This window comes from Salvelinus namaycush, chromosome 9 (genome assembly GCF_016432855.1).
Source record: "Salvelinus namaycush isolate Seneca chromosome 9, SaNama_1.0, whole genome shotgun sequence".
Classification (NCBI taxonomy): Eukaryota; Metazoa; Chordata; class Actinopteri; order Salmoniformes; family Salmonidae; genus Salvelinus; species Salvelinus namaycush.
In genome coordinates, this window is record NC_052315.1 from 11,932,758 (window position 1) to 11,958,604 (window position 25,847).

Below are 25,847 nucleotides of genomic sequence, written 5' to 3' on the forward strand. Positions count from 1 at the left end.
GTGTGTGTGAGAAAGAGAGAGACACCCACCCACAAGCAGAGACAGAGTGGGTATTTAATCAGGTAGACCTTGTGTCCTGGGCTGAATGGGCCATTAATATTCTGGACACCTCCCCAGCCTCCTGCATTCCGAAGGACCTAACACCCCCTTCCCCCCATTCTATTACTCCACTCCTCCTTTCATATCTCGTTCTCTCTCTTTCACACCTTGCTCACCTTTTCATCTCGGCTTCCTTAATTTCCAATTACCTCTTCTCCCCCATCCTCTCTCCACTTCTCCCCCCTCCACTTCGCCATCCATCTCTTTCCCCTCCACTCTTGTCCCTCCCCTCTTGTCCCTCCCTCCCCCATCCTCGCTCCACTTCTCCCTCCATCCTCGCTCCACTTCTCCCTCCATCCTCGCTCCATCCTCTCTCCAATTCTCCCTCCATCCTCCTCTCCAATTCTCCCCCCATCCTCCTCTCCAATTCTCCCCCCATCCTCCTCTCCAATTCTCCCCCCATCCTCCTCTCCAATTCTCCATCCATCCTTCCCCCTCCCTCCCTCCATCCATTCTTCCCCCTCCCTCCCTCCCATCTCCTCTCAGACTTACTGTCCTGTTGTTTACCCTGTTCCAGCTGCACTCTCCTCCCTTTGTTAAACCTTAACTTTCCTTCTCTCCATTGTTCTCACAATCAGTCCCAATACAACTGAATCTTAATACGTGCACTTTGCACTTATCCAAACTCTGCGCTCCGCAATAGTTTTCCAGAGCCAATGTATTTGTATTATTGAATTAAATTGATAATCACAACAGTGCAGACTTCATTCTCAACTGCACTCTGTGGGTTCCATAGACGTTGTGTAGACATTGTATTGAGGTTTGAGCCCCACTTACGTGCAGTAGGAGCACTGCAGCCAGGAAGGACTGTCCCTGACAGTAACCAATCTCCTCGTCATAGACTGAATAGGCCTGGAAAACAAAGCAGAGAGCCAGTAATGTCAGCCACCTCATACCATGAATAAGAGAGTGTGTGTGTGTGTGTGTGTGTGTGTGTGTGTGTGTGTGTGTGTGTGTGTGTGTGTGTGTGTGTGTGTGTGTGTGTGTGTGTGTGTGTGTGTGTTGCATGTAACATACTGAGTAAGACACATTTGTGTTTGTTATCAACATTGTTATCATTCATTATCAACGGTCTGTTTTGAAAGCCTTTTAATGGTCTAACAATCGAAATGTTGTCGTCACGTACAGTTTCCAGCCGGTCTAAAAGGTGCAGTGAAATGCTTTCCAGTATATAGTACTATCAGCTCGCTCACATCGATAGTACATGTTGAGTTGGGAGAGAACCATTTGCACGGCTCATACAGCATAGAACGCATATTTCCTTTGTTTCTTGCTGAAAGCCTATTGCGGGACCATCTTTATCTGCGTGACTTTAATCTTGCTGGGCCAATCAAGATGGAAAGCTTTGTAAAGCCCTATTTTCAAAGGGCAGATTTAATAACAGAGAGGGAGGGTGGAGAGAGGGAGAGAGAGCGAGAGAGAGAGATAGCTCCCTGGTTCGGTCTTCTTCAAAGCACAGTTGGCAAAACAGCCTCCTCGAAATCCAGTTTGGGGAAATCACCCTATTGCAGGGAAAGATATACAGTGCATTCGGAAAGTATTCAGACCGCTTGACTTGACATGTTTTTTTTTAACGTTACTGCCTGATTCGAAAATAGATAAAAAATAAATATATCAATCTCCAAACAATACCCCATAATGACAAAGCAAAACCAGAAATGTTTGCAAATGTATTACAAATAAAAAACTTAAAGATCACATTGACATAAGTACTTAGACCTTTTACTCAGTACTTTACTGAAGCACCTTTGGCAGTGATTACAGCCTCAAGTCTTCTTGGGTATGGCACTTAGCACACCTGTATCTGGGGAGTTTCTCCCATTCTTCTCTGCAGATCCTCTCAAGCTCTGTCAGGTGGGATGGGGAGCATCGCTGCACAGCATTTTCACATCTCTCCAGATATGTTTGATCGGGTTCAAGCCCGGGCTCTGGCTGGGCCACAAGGTCATTCAGAGACTTGTCCCGAAGCCACACCTGAGTTGTCTTGGCTGAGTGCTTAGGGTTGTTGTCCTGTTGGAAGGTGAACTGTGCCCCAGTCTGAGGTCCTGAGCTCTCTGGAGCAGGTTCTGTGTTCATCTTTCCCTCGATCCTGACTAGACTCCCAGTCCCTGCTGCTGAAAACCATCCCCACAGCATGATGCTGCCACCACCATGCATCACCGTAGAGATAGTGCCAGGTTTCCTCCAGACGTGACACTTGGCATTCTGGCCAAAGAGTTCAATCTTGGTTTAATCAGACCAGAGAATCTTGTTTCTCATGGTCTGAGAGTCCTTTAGGTGCCTTTTGGCAAACTCCAAGAGGGCTGTCATGTGTCTTTTACTCAGGAGTGGCTTCCATCTGGCCACTCTCCTATAACGGTCTGATTGGTGGAGTGCTGCAGAGATGGTTGTCCCTCTGGAAGTTTCAGAGTGAACAACAGGTTCTCAGTCACCTCGCTGACCAAGGCCCTTCTCCCCCGATTGACCAGCTTGGCCAGGTGGCCATCTCTAGGAAGAGTTTTGGTGGTTCCAAACTTCCATTTAAGAATGATGGAGGTCACTGTAGTCTTGAGGACCTTCAATGCTGCAGACATTTTTTGGTACCCTTCCCCAGATCTGTGCCTCGACACAATCCTGTCTCGGAGCGCTACAGACAATCCCTTCAACCTCATGACTTGGTTTTTGCTCTGACATGCACTGTCAACTGTGGGACCTTATATAGACAGGTGTGTGCCTTTCCAAATCAAATTAATTTACCACAGGTGGACTCTAATCAAGTTGTAGAAACATCAAGGATGATCAATGGAAACAGGATGCACCTGAGCTCAATTTAGAGTCTCATAGCAAAGGGTCTGAATACTTATGTAAATAAGGAATTACTGGTTCTTATTTTAAAATTTGCCAACATTACTAAAAACCTGTTTTCGCTTCGTCATTATGGGGTATTCTGTGTAGATTGATACAGATTTCTATTTATTTAATCCATTTTAGAATAAAGCTGTAACGTAACAAAATGTCTGAAAAACTTTCAGAATGCACTGTACACTTTACGCCTCAAATGACACCCTACTCTGCATAATACTACAGATAAAACAATGAGACATATTTCACTGGATGTATAAATGTGAAGCACCCAGTTGGCTTTGTCACTTACTGCCAAATATGGTAGTGAGAGGAAGCCCACGATGACTAATTTGTTCCCATTGGAAACAAGCTGTGGTCCATTTTGGTTTAGTTACAAAATCTTTGATAATACTGTGCTACTTTTGACCAGAGCCTTGTGCCCTACTACTGCACATATTCTAACGTCACTTGAACCTTCTGTCCCGAGAACCTACTTAACAATGTCATAAGCAGGACATAATTGATGACAATTAATGGCATGAGTGGCTACGTGATGAATTATCTTATTAATTCACACCATCAGCATATACAGGGTTCTCATCAGCTGGCATCATGTGGTTCTGGACTTGGTTCTGGGTGCAAAGATGAGCCATCTTGATTGTTTATGACATAATTATTGGTGTTAAATGTTAACCTTAAAGTGAATTCAAATAAAATCCACATTTGACTATAACATTACATTATGTCAATGAGTCTTGATTGCTGTAACATTCTCCACAGTCCATTGCTTTTAAAACAGAAATGAAATATGTTTTTCTATGTGTTTCCACCTGAAATACAGAGGGAAGTGTAATTGAGGAGCTATACTCCGCCAGGCTGTCTTGAGAGTAAGAGACATTTGATGGAGTGTTGCCATTCAGCCCGCTCTGCCACGGTTAGACGGATGTACAGTGCTAGCTGGATGGGAGTCCGGGATAGATGACATTCCTATTTGTCAGCCGGGACAGATTAACTGTGGCTGGCTGTTGTCTGTAATGATTATCGTTTGGAGCACAACCAATCACATGGTGGAGAATTTGACCTAATATTGTGGTCCTTTGTAGATCCGTTGGTAGAGCATAGCTGTTGTAATGTCAGGGTCGTGGGTTTGAATCCTGGCACCACCCATACACATCAAATGGATGCACGCATGACTTTGGATAAAAGCGCCTGCTAAAAGTAAATAAGATTTATATTATATTACCGTTTCCTCCTCTTCTGGGCCCGTATTCAGTCTCAGAGTAGGAGTTCTGATCTGGGATCAGTTTTTGCCTTTTAGATTGTAATTATTCAAATTATTATTAGGTACAGGGGGATGTTTCTCTGGACGTTTTTTTTTTTAAATGGTGGTCCTGACCCAATTCCTTCACAAGGACAATGCATGTCCTTTGAACTTACCTGGACAAAAAGCATTGTAGGAATAGAATAGGAGCTAAAAGTACATGTCTCTTCAGGAACTAACCAACCTGATCAACAGGCAATCTACATGTATTTGCATACAAATGAAAGCCTGGTGCTAAACTGACATAGTTGGTAAGTTAAGACACTTTGTGTGTGTGTGTGTGTGTGTGTGTGTGTGTGTGTGTGTGTGTGTGTGTGTGTGTGTGTGTGTGTACGCCTTTCAATCCGTTGTTTCACCACAGCATCCTTCTGTGTTCTCTGAATTACCAGATGAAAGAAAATGAAACATCATTCTGGATTCATACCTTATCTATATTCCATTTGAGTTACATGTTTTAAAACTATAAGCTTATGTGTTGGTTTTGAGCAAGATACATAGTTAGCTATTGTATCGGTGTGCATACTAACATGTTACTATGGCAACTTGGTGTGTGGAGTATTGTGTGGTTTGTGTTAGCTTGTATGTTTCTGTTCAGAGTACTTTTCTGTGCATCTATGTCTTCAGTACGTATCGGGTCATCATACAAGGTAAGCTTTTAGCTGCTATCGCAAGTCATCTAACAATAGTTTTAGTGATACAGAAACACAAATTAATTCTGACAGCTACACTCCTCTACGCATTACTTTGGACACTGAAGCTAAAACTATTTAACTTTGATCTATACTCAAGCATTTTGGGGTTGAGATCAAATGTTTCATATGAGGCGACAGTACAGAATGTCACCTTTTATTTGAGGCTTTTTTCATACATACAAATTAAAAACATTTGATCTCAAATCCAAAATGCTGGAGTAGAGCCAAATTAAACGTTTTAGCTTCACTGTCCAAATAAATAGGTTGGGAGTGTACATGCTTTCATAAACGTCGATCGCCAGTGTGTCATCCATCCGTACCTTACAGATCTTGTAGAGGGAGTCCTGTCCGTCTCCGTCCGTGTCTTTGAAGTAGTCGTGAGCAGGGAAGGTCCGGTGGATGTCTCTGGTGATCACTCCGTCCTGAGCAGAGTTCTGCAACACAAAACAAGGGCTGTGTAAGACATATGTGACTGTTTTACTCTACATACAAATGCAACTATAAATATGAAATGTGATTCTGTGTGAACACACCACTATACTGTGTACATAGAGGCACGTATGAACAAGATCATTTCCAACAGACTCTAAATAGCTATTCCAGTCTTTCAATACCTACAAGCAACACGACCTATAGTCAGAAAGAAATGTATAATTGGACATTTTATCAATACACCATACAACTTCACTAAACATCCTTGCATTATTCAAATAGCTATAGTATGCACAAGGAAACATATTCAGAGGAACAACGCCACCCAACATGTTTAAGTCAGTAGACTAGAGAGAGACCGAGAGAGAGAGAGAGTGAGAGAGAGCGAGAGACAGACAAAGCCCAGAAGGAGAAAGAGAATGATATTTTCTGGTTTTCAGAGCATATTCTGTGTGAGCGCCTGGTGATGTCCCATTCCACTCAGCTGCTGCCTGGGCTTTCTAATCTGCAGCGCAGCACTTCCTCCAGGATGACTGGCAGCCTGGCATTCTCACACTAACAACTGTGAGCTGCAGATAAAACAGGCCCCGGCACCCTGACGGCTCTGACTGGTGTGTGTGTGTGCGTGCACGCGTGTGTATATGTGTGTGTGTGTGAGAGAATGAGTGAGAGTGACAGTGTGCGTGATAGAAAGTGAAAATACACTGTCATTCTCATTTGGTCTCTTTCTAGTTCACGTGTATCACAGAAGAGGAACTGCCAGGCTTTGCGAGTTTGAGAGGCGCACGAGTCAAAACAAAATGCACCAAAGTAGATGACACTCAATTGTGTACAACGAGGTTAATTGTGTACAATGGGGTTAATTGTGTGCAATGGAGTTAAAGTGAAGTGGAGAGAAGCACTGCTGACTTATTTTGCTGCTTTCTCTCGTTCGCTCTACAACTGAAAGCTGCTCTTTATGTGGGCTTGTTTGATCTGCCTCTACATTCTGCGTTAGAAGTGAGAAATTGGGGGTTCTATTCAATCAAAGCCGTTCACCGTCTTTTTCAGGACGCGGTAAAGAATGCCTTTCTCCAATTCTGATAAGATAGCATTCAATGATGCCTTCCACCAGTGGGAAAATCATATTTCAGACCTACGTTGGGCTTTAGTCAGAAGTATAACACTATATAGGCTATATGATGCTATTTGGGGGGGAGGGGGGGGGGGGGGGGGGGGGTCAAGGGTCAAACTGTTGTCAGCAGTGGGGCACAGTCTCACCCCGCTCTACAACCCTCTTCATGGTCAGATAGGACTGAAGTAAGCCAGGGGTGGTCACTGCCTGGCATGAGCATCAACACACAGGCTAACATGCCATTCAGCTCACATTAGGTAAAAGTTGACCTTGACCACAGGTCTACAGCCGAATAAAGGGGGGAGAATGAGAGAGAGAGCAAAAAAAAATGGAGATAAATAGATATATACTGAGTGTACAAAACATTAAGAACACCTGCTCTTTCCGTGACAGACTGACTAGGTGAATTCAGGTGAAAGCTATGATCCCTTATTGATGTCACTTGTTAAATCCACTTCAATCAGTGTAGATGAAGGGGAGGAGACAGGTTAAAGAAGGATTTTTACGTCTTGAGACATGGATCGTGTATATATGCCATTCAGAGGGTAAATGGTAGTAGGTGCCAGGCGCACCAGTTTGTGTCAAGAACTGCAACGCTGCTGGCTTTTTCAAGCTCAACAGTTTCCAGTGTGTATCAAGAATGGTCCCCCACCCAAAAGATATCCAGACAACTTGACACAACTTTGGGAAGCATTGGAGTCAACATGGGCCAGCATCCCTGTGGAACGCATTCGACATGTTGTAGTCCATGCCCTGATGAATTGAAGCTGCACCGAAGGGAAAGGTGGGGGGCTTTATACAGCTGTATAAAGCAGTATTCTAAAACATTATATAACAGCTCATACATGTTTATAAAGCATTATACAGTACCGTCAGGTTTTAAGTAAAGTGTTGCTCAAATATCATACTGAAATAACAGATATGTGCAACAGCAGTGTCCGTCTCATAGAGGACTGGGTTAGAACACACTACTATGACATAGGCCTTGTTTTGTTATGATTCTGTCCAGCTAATACTAATTGGATGTGCGTAGCTAGTAGCCTAAGAACAGCTTAGGGAGCAACGGATTCATTTAAGGCAGCAAACAGACCATTGAAGGGTTTGACTGTGGCTGCTGCTGCCAGCTTGGCACATGACAACCTGTAATGCTTAACGAGATTGGAAACGAGGAGGTGGTATGACACACGACGCATTATGGGTGGGTTGGAACTAACCGTTTTATATTCGTCCATTACTAGAGCAAAAGCCATGGATGTTTCTTAGTGCAATGTGTATTGGCATTTCTTGAGAATATGAAGAGTATAACAATACCATAGATACCAGCATGAACATGTACACACATACTCTCTGAACAATCCCCCCTTCCACACCACTCTAACCAGTCTAATAATTAAACAAAGCGCAGTACCATGGCAACATCAATCTGGGTCTGGAGGAATCTCGTTGACAGGGCCAGTTGTAAACAGTTTGATTAAATTAACGGCACGTCACTACTAATTTAAGGCGCCATTAGTCACCTAAAGCCAGTAAATAAGGTTAAGTCTCCTCTCTACTTCTTCAGATGAGCCAGTTCTCTGATACAATGTCCTTGGCGTCTCTGCTCCGTGCCACTGGCTTGCTGTCACACTGCTCTCAAAGAAAGGAACAGAGATGAAAGGGAGAGAAGGCAGAAGGTATGAGCAACGATTTGAGTGTGTGTGCGCGCATTGGTCAATGACATTGGCAATGCGTGTTTGTCTGCGTATGTACAGTGGAGTCGACATTATTGCCACCCTTGATAAAGATGAGCAATAATGACTGCATAAAATAAACCCATTTAAATAATGAGCTGTATTGTACGCTCAATAAAATGTGGGGAATTATATTATTCTACACTAACACAATTGCTCAAAGAAAGATTTTGTTTAACAAGTAATATTTTTTTCTCTCAAAAAGGTAGGGGTAAAAATTGACACCCATAAAGATGATTATAAATAGATAAATGATTTGTATTTGGTCCCATATTCCTAGCACGCAATGACTACCATCAAGCTTGTAACTATACAAACTTGCTGGACGCATTTGCAGTTCGTTTTGGTTGCGTTTCAGATTATTTTGTGCCGAATAGAAATGAATGTTAAATAATGTATTGTATTTTTGGGAGTCACTTATATTATAAATAAGAATGTTTCTAAACACAATCTACATGAATGTGGATGCTACCATGAATACAGATAATCCTGAATAATGATGAGTGAGAAAATTACAGTGGGTTAAAAGGTAATAACCCAAGACATTACTAATAACAGGGGAGGTTAGCATGTCTTGGGGGGTATGATATTTGACACTTACCTTCTCACTCATCCCTATTCACGATTCATTCAGGATTATGTGCAATAATGGTAGCATCCACATTACTGTAGCAGTAATATGGGACAGATATATGGGACAAATAATTTCCCCATTTTATTGAGCGTACAATACAGCTCAGTATTTGAATGTTTTATTTTATACAGTCATTATTGCTCATCTTTAGCAAGGGTGTCAATTTCGGAACCCACCGTATATGTGAAATGTGGGCATGCGTGTGTATTCTTTATCATTTCAAAATAGGGGGCTATTTTTCATGTGTGGCGCTACAGACTAGGGCTGTTGCGGTGACCGTATTACCGCCACACCAGCAGTCACGGCAGTCAGCAAGTTTGGTAGGCTACTAATGACCATCAGCAGCATCTGAGCTTGGAGAAGCCTAATCACCGTGACAAAACGATCACATGAATTTGACTGCCTTCATGACTCTGGTACTCCGCCCACTATTGTCCCTCTAATCACTCTGATATCAATACAAATGTAATCGAAAATCTAATGAAAACACATTTCTATAGGCTATGCAATAGCGCAAGAAAAAGTGATGGGCTCTACTAAAAAGAGGAGGATCCCATCAGCTTACTATAGGTTAGGCCTACTATATTTATTTCTCTACTTTCCTAATATTAAGCACATTACTTATATTTACAACAGGACAATAGTCTACCTGGCTGGCATGAAATGAACCACGCAAAAAGTGTCCTCCAATTATTTTTTCCCGTTGCCAGGTGCACAAAAATGGTTTATTCTAAATCAAAAACAAATCTCACACATTTTATTTATTATACGTAAAGACAAGATTAAATCAAGAATAGTCTGATGGGTGACAATATTAGCCTTTTACTTGATGCAACCAAATACTAATTGAGTGTATGTAAACTTCTGACCCACTGGGAATGTGATAAGAGAAATAAAAGCTGAAATAAATAATTCTCGATACTATTATTCTGATATTTCACATTATTAAAATAAAGTGGTGATCCTAACTGACCTAAAACAGGGAATTAGGATTAAATGTCAGGAATTGTGAAAAATGGAGTTTAAATGTATTTGGCTAAGGTGTATGTAAACTTCCAACTTCAACTGTATATTATCACTTGTGAATGATGCCCAGCATAAGAAACAATGCCTTTTGTCACTTTTTCGAATCATAGTCACACACCTCATGTAGACTAGCCGATAGGCCTATATGTTTTAATAAGGTTTGTATCACAACTGAAGTGGCCAAATAACTTCTTAAAATTAATCACATTAATTTGCTTTACAAGGGGTGTAGAGCCTAACTGGCATACATAAGCAGCGTGGGAGTTTCAAGTTTGGGGAAGATCATTTTCACCATTAAAACACACATTTATAATAAAAGCATTACATGCATAATTGCATTTGCGGTAACTTTTGATAATGGTGTTTTCCACTAATTGAATATTTGCGCTTATAGCTTATGTGCACATTGCTAGATTAACATAGGCTAGTGCTTTTGCTGTTCGTTAGGCCTACTCATCTTGTTGGCTGACGAAAATTAATTGTGGACAGTTCTTCCAATATATATATATTTTTTTTTTCACCTTTATTTAACCAGTTAGGCTAGTTGAGAACAAGTTCTCATTTGCAACTGCGACCTGGCCAAGATAAAGCATAGCAATTTGACACATACAACAACACAGAGTTACACATGGAATAAACAAAACATACAGTCAATAATAAAGTAGAACAAAGAAAACAAAAAGTCTATATACAGTGTGTGCAAATGAGGTAAGGTAAGGGAGTTAAGGCAATAAATACGCCATGGTGGCGAAGTAATTACAATATAGCAATTAAAACACTGGAATGGTAGATGTGCAGAAGATGAATGTGCAAGTAGAGATACTGGGGTGCATAGGAGCAAGATAAATAAATAAATACAGTATGGGTATGAGGTAGGTAGATAGATGGGCTGTTTACAGATGGGCTATGTACAGGTGCAGTGATCTGTGAGCTGCTCTGACACCTGGTGCTTAAAGCTAGTGAGGGAGATATGAGTCTCCAGCTTCAGAGATTATTGCAGTTCGTTCCAGTCATTGGCAGCAGAGAACTGGAAGGAAAGACGACCAAAGGAGGAATTGGCTTTGGGGGTGACCAGTGAGATATACCTGCTGGAGCACGTGCTACGAGTGGGTGCTGCTATGGTGACCAGTGAGCTGAGATAAGGCAGGGCTTTACCTAGCAGAGACTTGTAGATAACCTGTATCCAGTGGGTTTGGCGACGTATGCTATTCTGTTCTTCTGAAATAGACAAAAAAAAATTCATATCATGCTTCTTTAGACCTATCTAAAATAAATAATGGATTTATTGTGAAGGTGTAGGCTATATTACATGGATTTAGATGTTTTAAAATGTAGGTGTTCCAAAAGGTCTGCACCGGTGGCTTGTGTGGAAGACAGGAGATGCTACATGTGTTTGTTAATTAACAGTCAATTACTGTGAGACTGACAGTTATTTGCTTGATAATCACAGGCTGACCAAATTTGGTGACCGCCACAACCCTACTCCAGACCCACTACCATCATTAAGCATGATGTACTACTGTACTGGATGGTGACTGTAGGAACATTATGTGGGCATGGGGTGATCTAGATTTACCAGGGTCTCAAAGACCATCCTCACCAATACAATTGTATCATAAAGAAACCATTCAAGAATCTCTTTCTCTCCACACACACACACACACCTTTCCACTCCCTCATTATAACATGTCACGGAAACATTGTCCCACCAGGTCAGAATCCCCATGAACCACAGCATGTTATGATTCATAATATAATACATATGCAGGGATTCAACAAAACAACTGAAGCAGGATAAGGTCAGAGTGTAGTGTAGTGTAGTGTAGTGTGTGTGTGTCTGTGTCTGTAATGCAGTCTTGCTAGTCGCCCGGCTCTCTTTGGAGTAACTGTCTGGAGATAAAAAGGGAGGGTGTGTGGGGGGGGGGGGGGGGGGGTAAAAACAGGGAAAGAAAAACAGAAAGAGAAACAAAAAGGAGAGAGAGATTCTAATTGCAGCTTGGGGGCCTGTTGGCAGACAAGGCATTACACTTCCCCGCGAGCAACACAGGCAGGTAACCCATTTAGCACCCCAAAATAAAGTGCTGATTTTGCCAAGTCAAGCTAACACTTCCACACCCTTCGCCTCATTCCCTAACAAGCTCACACTGCAACCAGAGCTGGTGGTAACTAAGTCACTCAGGTGCAAACCTCGAATGCCTCTCACACCTCGGGCAAGATACACCGGTGAATTGGGTACTACACAGCCGGGTATACTGAGGTCAGCACCAGTAACTGGAGATGCTGATACTAATAGTGTTTGAAAAAGGTGTTATACACGAGATAAAGGCTGGAAATTATACTCAACTCAAACACCATTACACTGCATTAAATAAATATGAGTCAAATGCTGCCCCGAGGAGGGCTGGGTTGCGTGTTTGGAAAGAACAGTCATCTAAGCTGCAATCCAGGCACAGTCACTAGTTAACAGTGCAATGGATCGGATCTTGCTCTGCCCCACTGTCTAGCCATCTCTCTTTTACTCCATTTGTCCTTCTCTCTCTTTCTGTGTGTAAGAAAATGGATCTCATATGTGGCGCGGTGTCGTAAAGCCCATGGTTCCTGACAAATAGGCTCCATAAATAAGCAGAGGGAGCAGGGGGAATCCAAATGGTCATTTAGTCACAAACATCTGTGAAGGAAGCCTGCCTCAGGCAAACAAGCGAAGAAGAATCAGAGCGGGGGGGGGGGGGGGGGGGGGTCAATATGCGATGCAGTCTGTCCTCTCACTGTCATTCATTTTACTGGCGTAATTACTAAGGCTAATTCGAAGCTAGTCTGACTTGGAGTTTTCTATACGGGTTGACGGATCGAGCCCAGCTGTTTGCGTTGGCCAAGGCCCAGTCAACAAGCTACTGCTGGACCCTGACAGAAGAAAAAGACAAAACCGATGACCTTCAAGCTCATTGATCTGAGGTGGGCTCACCTCTGCGGCACACCAGTGGATCACTTAAAGCCCTGCTGGAAGGTTCCACACAGGCTGGTTGTGGATCTGTGTTGCTATGCTATCGTCTGGTCTAAAGCAGTGTTGCCCAATCCATCTCTCTGGAAAACTGTTGCAGTTATTGCACGATTGTTCTATTCCAGCACGTGTGTTTCCGCTCAGCAAAGGCTTGATGATTGGTTGACGTGGTGAATCAGGTGTTCTCGTGCTGGTATCAAACAAAAAGGTCCAACGGCTGTTGTCAAAATGTTGAATAGGTACTCGGAGTAAATAGGGGATTATTTACTTGACCATGAACATGCTTACATCTGGCCACACGGGACCATCAAAGCCTTGGTCGAGCAGACCCTTAAACAAGGTTTATGTAATGAGGATTTCAGACGCTCCTGCTGGGGTGCAGTGATGCTTCTCTAAACCTCAGAGCTGGGGCTGCGTGTGGACTGAGACGCAGACAGGAGAAGAAGCAGTCAGAGCCCATTAAGCCCAACCTGACAGCCAGTCCAATCCGTGTGGAGAGAGATCCCGGCTGACAAGTGATGCTAGCATCCTGCCGAGAGACTCAGAGATAGCCACAGTAAGCCAGACAGCTAGCTGCATTGTGCTTATGGAGACAGATCCCCCTACTCTGGGCTGACGTGGGTGCACTGCACATTAGATACAGCAAAAGTTGATCCAAAAGTTCCTGGGTAGCCAGCTGGGTATTAAGAAATATGTGCATCCAGTTATCAGACATGTTGCAATGAGCAAGTGTGACTAACTTGTCCTGCCTATTTGTGAACGCTTTGGAACGAAATGGCCTGACACTGCTGATGGGTGCAGTTAGGTGTCCCCCGCCCAACATATGTTCCACTTAACACACAAAGCATGCTTCTAGAACTTTTCAGAAAGTTCTCAGTACTGTTGTATCGAATAGAACATTGCCGGGATCTCTTGTAGCCTGGTCGAGGACGAGAGTATGACTAAGGCAGACAGATGGGCATGTCTTCACCCATCCTCACACCCAGCTGAGTGGAACAGCCCTGTCACCAGCAGACCACCCTGCTGCGGCATGACCCAGATCGCAGGGGGATGCCAAAGTGCTCATCACAACCACCCCCCCCCCCGATTGAGAACGAGCAAAGGCAGTGTAGTGCACCACGCTGGAGAGCAGTGCCTCAGATGAACAGGCAGCATGGTGTGTCAGAGAGCATCTCTGTCTGGGGACTAAACCTTGGCACGCCTCCAGGGAAAGTTCTCCTGGGTCAGAATCTGAAAGGAGTGGTTGGATTGGAAACAGCCATGGAAGTCATGAGGTACAGTCAAATGCATTACCATCACAATGAGTGGCACAGCCAGGAGTTAAAACGTTAATATCAAGTGTCTATGTTCTCCCATTCTCACTTATTTACTCCAGTCCCCTCAGTTCATCAACTGTCCCTTTAGGGGTTGTCTCTCAAAAAAAGGTGTGAAACAAAGGTGTCCCATTTTATTTCACCACTATAAAAGCTGGCAATGCTGATATCACACTGGGCAAAAACATTCCACGTCATTTAAACAAAAACATTAAATGTGATGACGTTGAATGAACCAGAAAAACGGATTGGATTTGCAAAAAGCCATCAACGCAAGCGAATTGTTTTTTTCCCACCAAACTTAACCCAATTTAACATTAAATTCAACCAAATGTACAGTACCAGTCAAAAGTTTGGACATACATACTCATTCAAGGGTCTTTATTTTGACTATTTTCTACATTGTAGAATAATACTGAAGACATCAAAACTATGAAATAACACATATGGAATCATGTAGTAACCAAAAGTGTTATAAATATCAAAATATATTTTATATTTGAGATTCTTCAAAGTAGCCACCCTTTGCCTTGATGACAGCTTTGCACACTCTTGGCATTCTCTCAACCAGCTTCATGAGGAATGCTGTTCCAACAGTCTTGAAAGAGTTCTCATATATGCTGAGGACTTGTTAGCTGCTTTTCCAACTCATCCCAAACCATCTGAATTAGGTTGAGGTTGGGTGATTGTGGATGCCAGGTCATCTGATGCAGCACTCCATCACTCTATTTGGTCAAATAGCCCTTACACAGCCTGGAGGTGTGTTGGGTCACTGTCCTGTTGAAAAACAAATGATACTGGGACTAAGTGCAAACCAGATGGGATGGCGTATCGATGCAGAGTGCTGTGGTTGCCATAAGGGTTAAGTTTGCCTTGAATTCTAAATAAATCACAGACAGTGTCACCAGCAAAGCACCCCACACCATCACACCTCCTCCTCCATGCTTCACGGTGTGAACCACACATGCAGAGATCATCCGTTCACCTACTCCGTGTCTCACAAAGACACAGCGGTTGGATCCAAAAATCTCAAACTTCGACTCATCCGACCTAAGGACACATTTCTAATGTCCATTGATCGTGTTTCTTGGACCAAGCCAGTCTCCTCTTCTTATTGGTGTCCTTTAGTAGTGGTTTCTTTGAAGCAATTCTACCATGAAGGCCTGATTCACACAGTCTCTTCTGAACAGTTGATGCTGAGATGTATCCGTTACTTGAACTCTGTGAAGCATTTATTTGGGCTGCAATCTGAGGTGCTCTAATGAATTTATCCTCTGCAGCAGAGTTAACTCAGGGTCTTCCTTTCCTGTGGCGGTCCTCATGAGAGCCAGTTTCTTCATAGCGCTTGATGGTTTTTGCGACTGTACTTGAAGAAACTTTCGAAGTTCTTGAAATGTTCCGGATTGACTGACCTTCATGTCTTAAAGTAACGATGGACTGTCGTTTCTCTTTGCTTATTGGAGCTGTTGGTATTTTATCAAATAGGGCTATCTTCTGTATACCACCCCTACCTTGTCACAACACAACTTATTGGCTCAAACGCATTAAGGAAATAAATTCCAAATTAACAAGGCACACCTGTTAATTGAAATGTATTCCAGGTGACTACCTCATGAAGCTGGTTGAGAGAATGCCAAGAGTGTGCAAAGCTGTCAAGGCAAAGTTTGGTTACTATGAAGAATAAAAAATATCAAATATATTCTGATTTGTTTAACACTTTTTTGATGACTACATGATTCCAAATGTGTTATTTCATAGTTTTTCATCACTATTATTCTACAATGTAGAAAATAGTACAAATAAAATAAAAACCCTGGAATAAGGTGTCCAAACGTTTGACTGGTAATGTATAACTTAATGAGCTGGATTGCTTGTCTTTGCAATTAGTTAATTTTTGTTTGTGCTCATTATCATAATTTGCTAGCAGCTTCTATGGAAATTCTCTAGTATTTGTGCTAAGTTTGTTAGCATTCTGGTAATAGACGCCCAATGTGCTTTTTTGCACTTTTAGGGCCCACTTGTGTACTAAGCCGGTAATACCGTAAATCTTGGGATGAGATACCGCCCAACCCTAGCTCTTACCTCTGGCCAAACATCTGTGGAGGAGACCTGGAGCGAGGCTCCCACTGTTTATAGAGAGAGAGAGAGAGAGAGAGAGACCGAGAGAAGAGTAGAGCCAGGTGACTGACAGAAAGAATATTACTGGGCCTATTTCTTCCCTGGGTAAAATCTAACACTCAAAGCAGCCCATAATTAAAATTGACAAACAGTTGCATTAGCATGATCTCACAGTCCAACTTTACAGAGGACCAAGCAAATAAACGCTGAGAGGGAGAGATGGAAGTGGGTGAGAGAAGGGGACATAGGGGAGAGTGGGAAGGAAAGGTGGGGTGCCTTTTAAGCCTTGCCAGAGTAGAGACAGATTAATCTTGTTCATGAATTATGCATGTGTGGCGCTGTGTGTGATCGCGCTGAAGGCCTGTTAAGTGTGTCGTGGGGAGAAAAAATAAAGTCTATCTACAGACCTCACAAGTAACCGTCTTGAACAGTCATTTTTAGCATTGAGAGAGGGTTTGCATTCTTTACTTCTTGGTACTCTGGGCAGTGGCTAAAGAGATGTTGTGACTTAAGTGACAAACCAGATGGCAACACGTGACATCCCTCTTGGCACACCTGGATCTCCATGTTTAATTTCTCCCCCAGGCCACCGTAATATATTCTGCTGATATTCAGACAATAGCATTCCGTTTTTAAAAATCAGTGACATTTGTCCTATTGTCGTGGCCAGGAATTTTGGGTGATGTCCCTCGGGTGGGACAACATCTGGTCGCCTTGACAGATTGCAAACTCATCTGTCTCCGTGTTGACATTGATGATGGCCAATGAGTGGCAATGCATTCGAATTCATTCGAAACTGCAGGCCCATTCCAAGTGGAGTGCACTTGGCGCCGACTCCTCAGAGTGATGCATGGTGCTGGAGCAGGTTAGGAATGTGGCCAGACTGAAGGTTACAGGGCACCAGATAAAGTGCACCCCCCCAGGCACCTGACATTTCTAGAGTTGTGTTTATACCAGAGGACATGGGTTGTGTCTCTTTCTTCGTAGCCACAAAGTCTGATTCCACAGCCACATTCGGCCACAAGAATGACATCATTACATTTAAGAGACAGCGCACACTTTTCTAAAATAAGAGATTGCTTCTTCAATGCAAATTTCATTGATCAGTAAAATAAAATGTAATCCTAGCAGTTGCCAATAAAATAAGTCCTAAATGGATTGTCATCTGTATACATCGCTGTCTTCAAAATGTATGTCATTTTCTTTTAAACAGAGCAGTAGCTAAGTTCATCTGTCTGGATCAAGTGCCATTCTGCCACTAAATTAATACACTTTTTTTTTTGCGGTATCATTTTGGTATCAAGTATCATGATGGTATCGAAGTCAAAATTATGATATCGTGACAACACTACCTCCAGTACAGACACACACAGTGAAGGTTTCAAAGCACGTTCGACAAGAAAGTCAGAGGGAGACTCTGCTGTGCTGAAGTAGGCCTTGTTTTTTTATTATTACAGCACTAACACGTGAAAAATCCTAAAATCAGACAGACATGGGCAAATTATTTTCAAAAGCACACAATTATTTACCTACAGTAAGAAAAGCCATAATAGCGTTTAATAAACAAAGAAAATATTTTCAACAATTATTTGAAGCGTCTGAAAAACACATGAATATTCATACACGTGTCAATGTCAGTATCTTAGAAAAATCTAATAGGCCACGTTAAAATCCAACAGCAGCAAAGAGGACCTGAACAAATGTGGTCTGGACTCCGTACAGGAGGGTCATTGTGTCAGAGACGCTGTAGAAGGAAAGGGAAATGGGGATGCCTAGTCAGTTGTACAACTGAATGCCTTCAACTGAAATGTGTCTTCCGCATTTAACCCAGTTAACTATGAATCAGAGAGGTGTGGGGGGCTGCCTTAAATCGACATCCACGTCATCGGCACCCAGGGAACAGTGGGTTAACTGCCTTGCTCAGGGGCAGAACGACAGGGATTTGATCAAGCAACCTTTCGAAGGAGCTCCTGCCTTGTGGTCCAAGTCAATGACTGACCATTCATTCCTGTCAAGACTAAATAGTGCAATGAAGAAGATGGTAAAGATGGTGACCAATGGGGACATAACATGCGCAGTTTGAGCTTCTCCAGGAAGTCCGGCCAACTAAGTGCTGCCCCCTCTCATTGAATAACTCTAGATGAAGGCTGACCGGGGTACTGCAGGCTGCCATTCGCATCTCAATTATCCCTTATAAACTTCTTCTGTGTGTGATTTTAAAATAATCGGTTCAAGGACATACAGTGCATTCGAAAATTATTCAGACCCCTTGACTTTTTCAGCATTTTGTTACGTTACAGCCTTATTCTAAAACTGCAGAAAAAAAGGTATAGAGTCAATCCACACACAATACCCCATAATGACAAAGACAAAAACAGGTTTAATAAATAAAACACACCTTATTTACATAAGTATTTAGACCCTTAGCTATGAGACTCAAAATTGAGCTCAGGTGCATCCTGTTTCCATTGATCGTCCTTGAGATGTTTCTACAACTTGAGTCCACCTGTCCTGTGGTAAATTCAATTGATTGGACATGATCTGTCAACTGTGGGATCTGTCTATATAATGTCCCACAGTTGACAGTGCATGTCAGAGCAAAAACCATGTTCACTCTGACAGAGCTCCAGAGTTCCTCTGTGGAGATTGGAGAACCTTCCCGGAAAGACAACCGTGTCTGGAGCACTCCACCATTCAAGCCTTTATGGTAGAGTGGCCAGACGGAAGCCACTCCTCAGTAAAAGGCACATGACAGCCTGCTTGGAGTTTGCCAAAAGGCACCTAAAGAACTCTCAGACCATCAGAAACAACATTCTCTGGTCAGATGAAACCAAGATTGAACTCTTTGGCCTGAATGCCAAGCGTCACGTCTGGAGGAAACCTGGCATCATCCCTACGGTGAAGCACGTTGGAGAGAGCATCACGCTGTGCGGATGTTTTTCAGCGGCAGGGACTGGGAGACTAGTCAGGATCGAGGCAAAGATAAACGGAGCGAAGTACAGAGAGATCTTTGATGAAAACCTGCTCCAGAGCACTCAGGGCCTCAGACTAGGGCAAATGTTCACCTTACAACAGGACAACGACCCTGCCAGAGGCCAGACTTGAACATCACTGGAGAGACCTGAAAATAGCGGTGCAGCGACGCTCCCCATCCAACCTGACAGGTTGAGGATCTGCAGAGAAGAATGGGAGAAACTCCCCAGATACAGGTGTGCCAAGCTTGTAGCATCATAACCAAGAAGACTCAAGGCTGTAATCGCTGCCAACAGTGCTTCAGCAAAGTACGGAGTAAAGGCTCTGAATACTTACGTAAATGTGGACCCGACCAAGAGGGGAAAGTTTGTATTTTGGACCCGGACCCGCTCAGGACCCGGGTCGGGTCTCAGATAGACCTCTAGTTTGTGGTAGAAAGAGCAACTAGAGTCAGCGCACATTAAAGACCAGGATTGCGCATTATGTCCAAACAAACTCTCATCACCGTCTTTCCTGCTGAGCCCTTCATAAGAGACTGCTACAGTATATAAGCCCTTCCCCACTCCACCTCCCAGTAGCAGTCTCCAGACCCTCTGTGCACTGTACCTGCTAGTAGAAGGTACATCTGTATGAATGTTCAAGATAGGAGGACATTCTAAATGGCCGTTTAACGCTCTCCACTCCATTGTAGCTTTCTTGGAGTTATATTTACTGTGTGTAGCACACAAACATCCTCCAAATAAATGCATCCATGAATGAAGAACAACCCAGCTATTTCTGAGCGGCACAAATACCCATGTTAATTGCGCCCTATTTTTAAACTTCAAATAAACTCAAAAAAACTTTCCTTGCAGAGTGCGGCTCAGAGTTGCCATAGCTACCCTACTTCAGTGAAGTCTTGGGCTGCTGTAAGGAAGCGCTGGAGACCATGCTGAAACATCGCTGGAGACAGAATGCTGAACCATCAATTCTCCATATTACACATATACAGTAGGTATGTACATGTACATACACAAAAATACAAAGTACAGCCACGCACAGTATGACAAACACAGATGCAAGCATACCATTTTCAGGGGGAATCAATTGGCTATTTGTAAACATGGTATTGAACCTGAACTGACCCTGTATCTAGGTAGCTTACTTACTGTTATTTATATTTCTCATGTGTTTTTGTTCCACATGATTTCATAGTACTACTGATATTCATTACTGCATTGTTGGGAAAGAGCTTGCAAGAAAGTAATTTCACTGTACTGGTGCACGTGACAATAACACTTGAAACTTGGATATTTGAATATGTTCTAACACGTTTGGATGCCAATTTCAGAGAGAAGGCATCCTAAAAATATTATAACTAGATCTGAAGGACATCCAAACACCAGTCAGCTAATATAGTGTACCGGGATGTAAACTGACCACAACCACATTCAATGATCAACACCTACTTCAAAAGGCAATCTGAAAGAATAATCCACAGCCCTGACCCAGCTCCAGGTGGAGTGGGCTTTGGTGACTAGACACAGACACACAGCAGCCTTTGGTATAATTGTAGAGATAAAGTGGAGATCACCCTCTGCTACCTCTCCTCCTTTCTCTGTGACCTCCTTTCTTTGCTGGGTGTCATTAGGTGTGAAATGAGTTCCTAAAATAAAATAGTAAAAAGTGTGTATTCCAAATGGCACCTTATTCTCTATGTAGTGCCTTTGACCAGGGACAATGGTCAAAACTAGTGCACTATATAGGGAATAAGGTCCCATTAGGGATGCACCCACAAGCTCCATTTAACCCGTCATGGCACAGCCCCAGTTGTGACCAAACCAAAGCCTACACTGACTGCCGTCTGCAAAGAAAAAGGGGTTTTCGTGCTCAAACAACGAGAGTAGAGATGCAGCCTTGAATTATACAATTAGAAACGCATGTGAATTGTGCACACGTTAGGTAGGATCGCATGAACACACAATCACACGTATCTCCTTGTTTCAGGTACATGTGAGCACTAATATGCATAATGACACAAAAGCATTATGCTTAAATGATGTGCTATGCTTAAACACCAAAAGGACACAGACAATTATACTGCAGTAAACAGAATGTGTAGACACTCAGTGACTTGCCAAGCCTTATAAGATCTCTATACAAACACCAGGCAGTGAAACCTACTAGAGGAAGATATTGGTGCGCGCACACACACAAACAGTGACACCTACCAGCCAAGTCCAAAAGAGGAAGATACTGTAAGACAAACACACAATCTGTGCAGCCAGTGCCTGCAGTCATTATTATTGACGTAACACACACACGCTTGTGCATGTTCAGTTGCCCACACACAAACCATCCTATTATGTGCTCCAAGGCTGCAGTGAAAATTCTCTCTTCACTAGAGACCAAAGTCTAGACAAACACGCTCTCGCGCTCCCCAGGGGAGGCGGTTACTGCACTCCTCCAAAGCGGCCACTTGTTGGCTGATTAAACGATGCTAAAACTCAGTAAACTCCTTAAGGAGGCGGCCACTGAATTTTCACTCTTCCTCCATCCCCCTCTCGCTCCCTTTCTCTCGCTCCCATGGGCCTTCATAACCTGTCTGTTCAGCCTCCTAATGACATTAGTTGGTTATTCCATGGCTGGGGGCTATTTCTGGCCCTGGGACACATGATCCCCCTTGGCTGGGCTTTTCACAGGAAAACAATGGCCAGAGAGTCAGATGACGCAAGGCTGGCTGGCTTCTGCTAGGGGAGAGCAGTGTGGGGCTGCAGATAGGGGGAAAACACTGCAGATAGGAAACAGTCACACACTTTGCCCACGAAAATATGGAAACGTGGGTCGTGTTCAATGGGTCATATACATTGTTTCTATGGATGCTACACACAGTCCAGCACACACGATCCCGACTACCACAATCCCGACTACCACAATCCCGACTACCACAATCCCGACTACCACAATCCCGACTACCACAATCCCGACTACCACAATCCCGACTACCACAATCCCGACTTAACTAATTCCAAAACATTCACGTGTTGATCATCCTCTCTTGGTATCCATGACAACGCAACGAGAATTTTATCTGAACAAATCAGACAGGGGCTTTGATAGATGTGCTCTGTAGCCCTCATCAAAACAACGCCATTCCAATGAAACTAATGACATTAACATAACCAATCACAACATTTGTTGTCCTTTCAACTAAATAAACAGCTACCAAAAAAATTCCCAAGACAACAGTTAAGCTTCTGTATACTAATAGAATACACACTTTTTTTCTCTTATCGCCATCTCAGTAGCCTATATTACATTTCTCAATCTTTCCCCTCCCTCCCTCAAAATGCCCCCCCCCCCCTTTACTCCTCTCCCCCCAGCAGAACATCTGGAGCTCATCTTCCTCCTTTTCAGCTGATCTAACAGTGGACACCTGAGAGAGGAGAGTTAGACCACAATGATAAAACACTCCTTCACCTCAATCCCCCTGCTCCATTTCTAACCAGTGAACTCACTGTACCTTGTTTTGTGTGGAGAGGGGGGAAAAAGAGGGGGAGATGAGACTATTCTGTAGAAAAAAGATGGCCGTGTACACAACATCACACACACAAAACCCATCTCCGAATGATTCTGTACGTGTTGAAGCCGTTTTGTAGTGAGTATTATATTATGGGGGTGTGGCAAAAGGATAAAGCACGCACTCACGGCCAATTCTATTTCCTGGGTGTGCTCTAATGCTAACCTGGACAGGACAGCCGTGTGAAAACGTGTGTGTGTGTGCGTGAAAGCGTGCATGTGTGTGCGTGCTCATGTGAGAATAAACAAAAAACACAGTTCTTTTCAAGCCAATCTGGGAGACAAAACAGCTAGGGAAAACATCCCCCATTCCCTATGTAAATATCACCGCCGTGACACTGGCCTTACTGACGCCGCCTGAAGGCTGCTCGTCTGTCTTGTGGTATTTATAGGTTGTTTATTCATTATTCAATGTAATAACATTTGTATTAAAATTAAAATAAAGTTTATTGGTCACGTACACAGATTTAGCAACATTGTGTTTCTATCTCCTACAGTGCAGTAATAGTACCTAGTAATACACAGAATACAAAACAGTCCAAATTAAGAAATATCAGAACGAGCAATAGACACCCTAAGTAGGGGGAGGGTGGACACAGAGTTGTTCCATCTGTGTGTTAGTCTGTCCAGGCTTAGTCCACCTGAGGTTTAGCAGTATGCTGGGTTGGAGTGAAGAACCAGAGGGAATGAAGGAGGGAGAGCGAAAACAACATCTTCTTCACCTATGTCACAATCTATCACTCAAATCACTCAATGACCATCACTATACCTCACAAGGCAGTACACATGACCATAGCAACAAAGAATAGGAAATATGGAAATACAACTACATTGTGTTTACAAACGCTGTACAGCCAATCTCTCTCTCCAGAATGTTGTCGCTCTCCTATGTTTAGTCTCTCTCCATCACTCTTTTGCTCTGCCTTTCTCTATATTTCTAGACTAATGTTTTCTCAGTTTCTCTTTGTCCATCTCTCCGAGGTTGGCCCCCGCCCTACGGAGGTGTGGGGATGTGTGCGCAGACGGGGGGCTGAGTGCCTACAGTCAGGCAGGGCACAGGTGCCTGGCAGCTAGGGCTGATATTGAATGAGGTTGGCATCCGCACTGATACACTGCCAGTGGGGCAGAGCTATATATAATACACACGCAAAATAATTACATATTCTCATCAGGCTAAAAATATCATTGTGTCCCTTATCACCAATAAGCCATTTTGAATCCCTCCCATTCTGAAGAGATACGAACATTACAGCCATATCTGTAACATTGCCTTTCTTCCCTTATCAAGAGCATTGTGCCTAAATAATAACATTGGCCTAAATGGGTTTTCATAAGGGAGGTAGCTACAGTAATACAGATGACATTGTACTATAGGGGAGAAATTCTGAAAGTGTGTATCTTTTTTTCCGTACTGTGAACCTACATTGTAAAAGACAACACAAAAAAAGACAGATGATGCAATTCGGACCGAATTAACTATTTGCCAGAATCCAATTATTATTTTTTTATAATGGAAAGTTCCCTATGCTTCAGCCACACATATCCATCCACTACCATACATGCCATTTTAGTGTTGTTGTTTTCTACAAGCTATGTAGTACTCAGCAAAGAGGGCACTAGGAAAATTCCAACCCAGCAACCATAGATGAGAACTACCCACTGGGCACAACTTTGTTTCAACGTAATTTGTCAACATATTGTGACTTGGAATTACTGCGTAAAATACATTGGATTTGAAAAAAGTAATTAACATAAATTGATGTTTTGAGGGTGACATTTCAACAACAGGATTATGTCATCATGGTAACCTATTTTCAACAGGTTCATCCCATTTTCCCAGGAAATGTCCAAACCCTCTTCCATCTGTTGACAGTGAGACACAGTGATAACAGCGATATCACTTTGCATGGGACCCCTATTGAAATACTTCAGAAGTCTTCCATCCACAGCACTTTACCTCTGTAGTATACTGTATGTGGTGGTTGGCTTTCACGCCAACACTACGCCCCTCATCTCTCTGATGTAACCCACACGGGCTTCCAGATGGTGCTAGCTGGCGAGGCGGGCATACGAACAGCCTAATAGCGGTGAGTGGGCAGCTATCAGCGCACGTTAGCGTCAACAGACCGCAGGCCAATCATCTGTCATCGCCAGTCGCGCTCAGGATTGGCAGAGAGGGATACCACACACAGACAGGAGAATCCTCTGAGTTTGCCACTCCTTCAGAGATATCATAGGATTATGGCGTCTGTTGTTTGGCGTGGACGGAGACGATCAAGGTGAAGTAGGGATGGTTGCAATTGTGGATAGGAGCAATTGTGTTTGAAATGGCAAACAGTGGTCTGGAGGTGTAATTACAGTGCCCAATCCCAAATAAATTTTCCAATCCTACCCCTATGCACTTTAAAACAGATCTGTAAAGATTGGATAGGTATAAGGAATACGGTAAAAGCTCCAGTGTACCGTGTAGGACATTGGTATTCAGAGTCGGGGGGACTCCAGTTTGGTCGGCAACTAAAAAACATTGAGTACATATTATTGTATGGGGAAAATATACAAAAGTTTGAGAAAGATCATTTGAAAAACACAACTTTATAGAATAAATGTATTTATTGGTTTCTTTTCATTTTGATAAGGTTATTTGTTTATGTAAAAATCTACGTTTACGGATTTTAAGTTGTGCCATAAGATTTGGGGTGGGGTGCGGTCACGGGAAAATTTTGGGGTAAAAATGATGTCCACAGAAATTCTGCTGGAAATGGGGTCCCCGCAGAAAAAGTTTAAAAACCACTGGTTTAGGATAGTACGATGGAATTTCCACCAGATGGCTTTTACTTCTGGAATCCTCTCAGATCTACACAAGTGTCATGCGGTAGAGGGATGAGTCCTCTTATTTTCAAGTGGGCAGGGTGGTGGAGTTGACCCGGAAGTGGCTCCGACGTTACAGACTTCACCTAATGTGAACTGCTAGATACTCCTGCTGCTCCTTCATCACACAAGACACTCCTGCAAAGTT

The 25,847-nt window shown here is 43.1% G+C and overlaps 1 protein-coding gene across 3 annotated transcripts in view; it reads right to left on the reverse strand.

Moving 5' to 3' along the window:
* LOC120053672 (rab GTPase-activating protein 1-like) overlaps positions 1-25,847 on the reverse strand; it is a 148,949-nt gene that overhangs the window by 63,001 nt on the left and 60,101 nt on the right. For 2 of the 3 annotated variants that reach the window (XM_039000846.1, XM_039000845.1), the window contains exons 14-15: positions 5,256-5,369; positions 877-951 (exon numbers count right to left, since the gene is read on the reverse strand). In XM_039000846.1, the coding sequence (XP_038856774.1) occupies positions 877-951; positions 5,256-5,369 (189 nt within the window). Of the gene's footprint in view, positions 1-876; positions 952-5,255; positions 5,370-25,847 lie in introns of those variants that run through there. The other variant, XM_039000847.1, reaches the window with a different exon arrangement.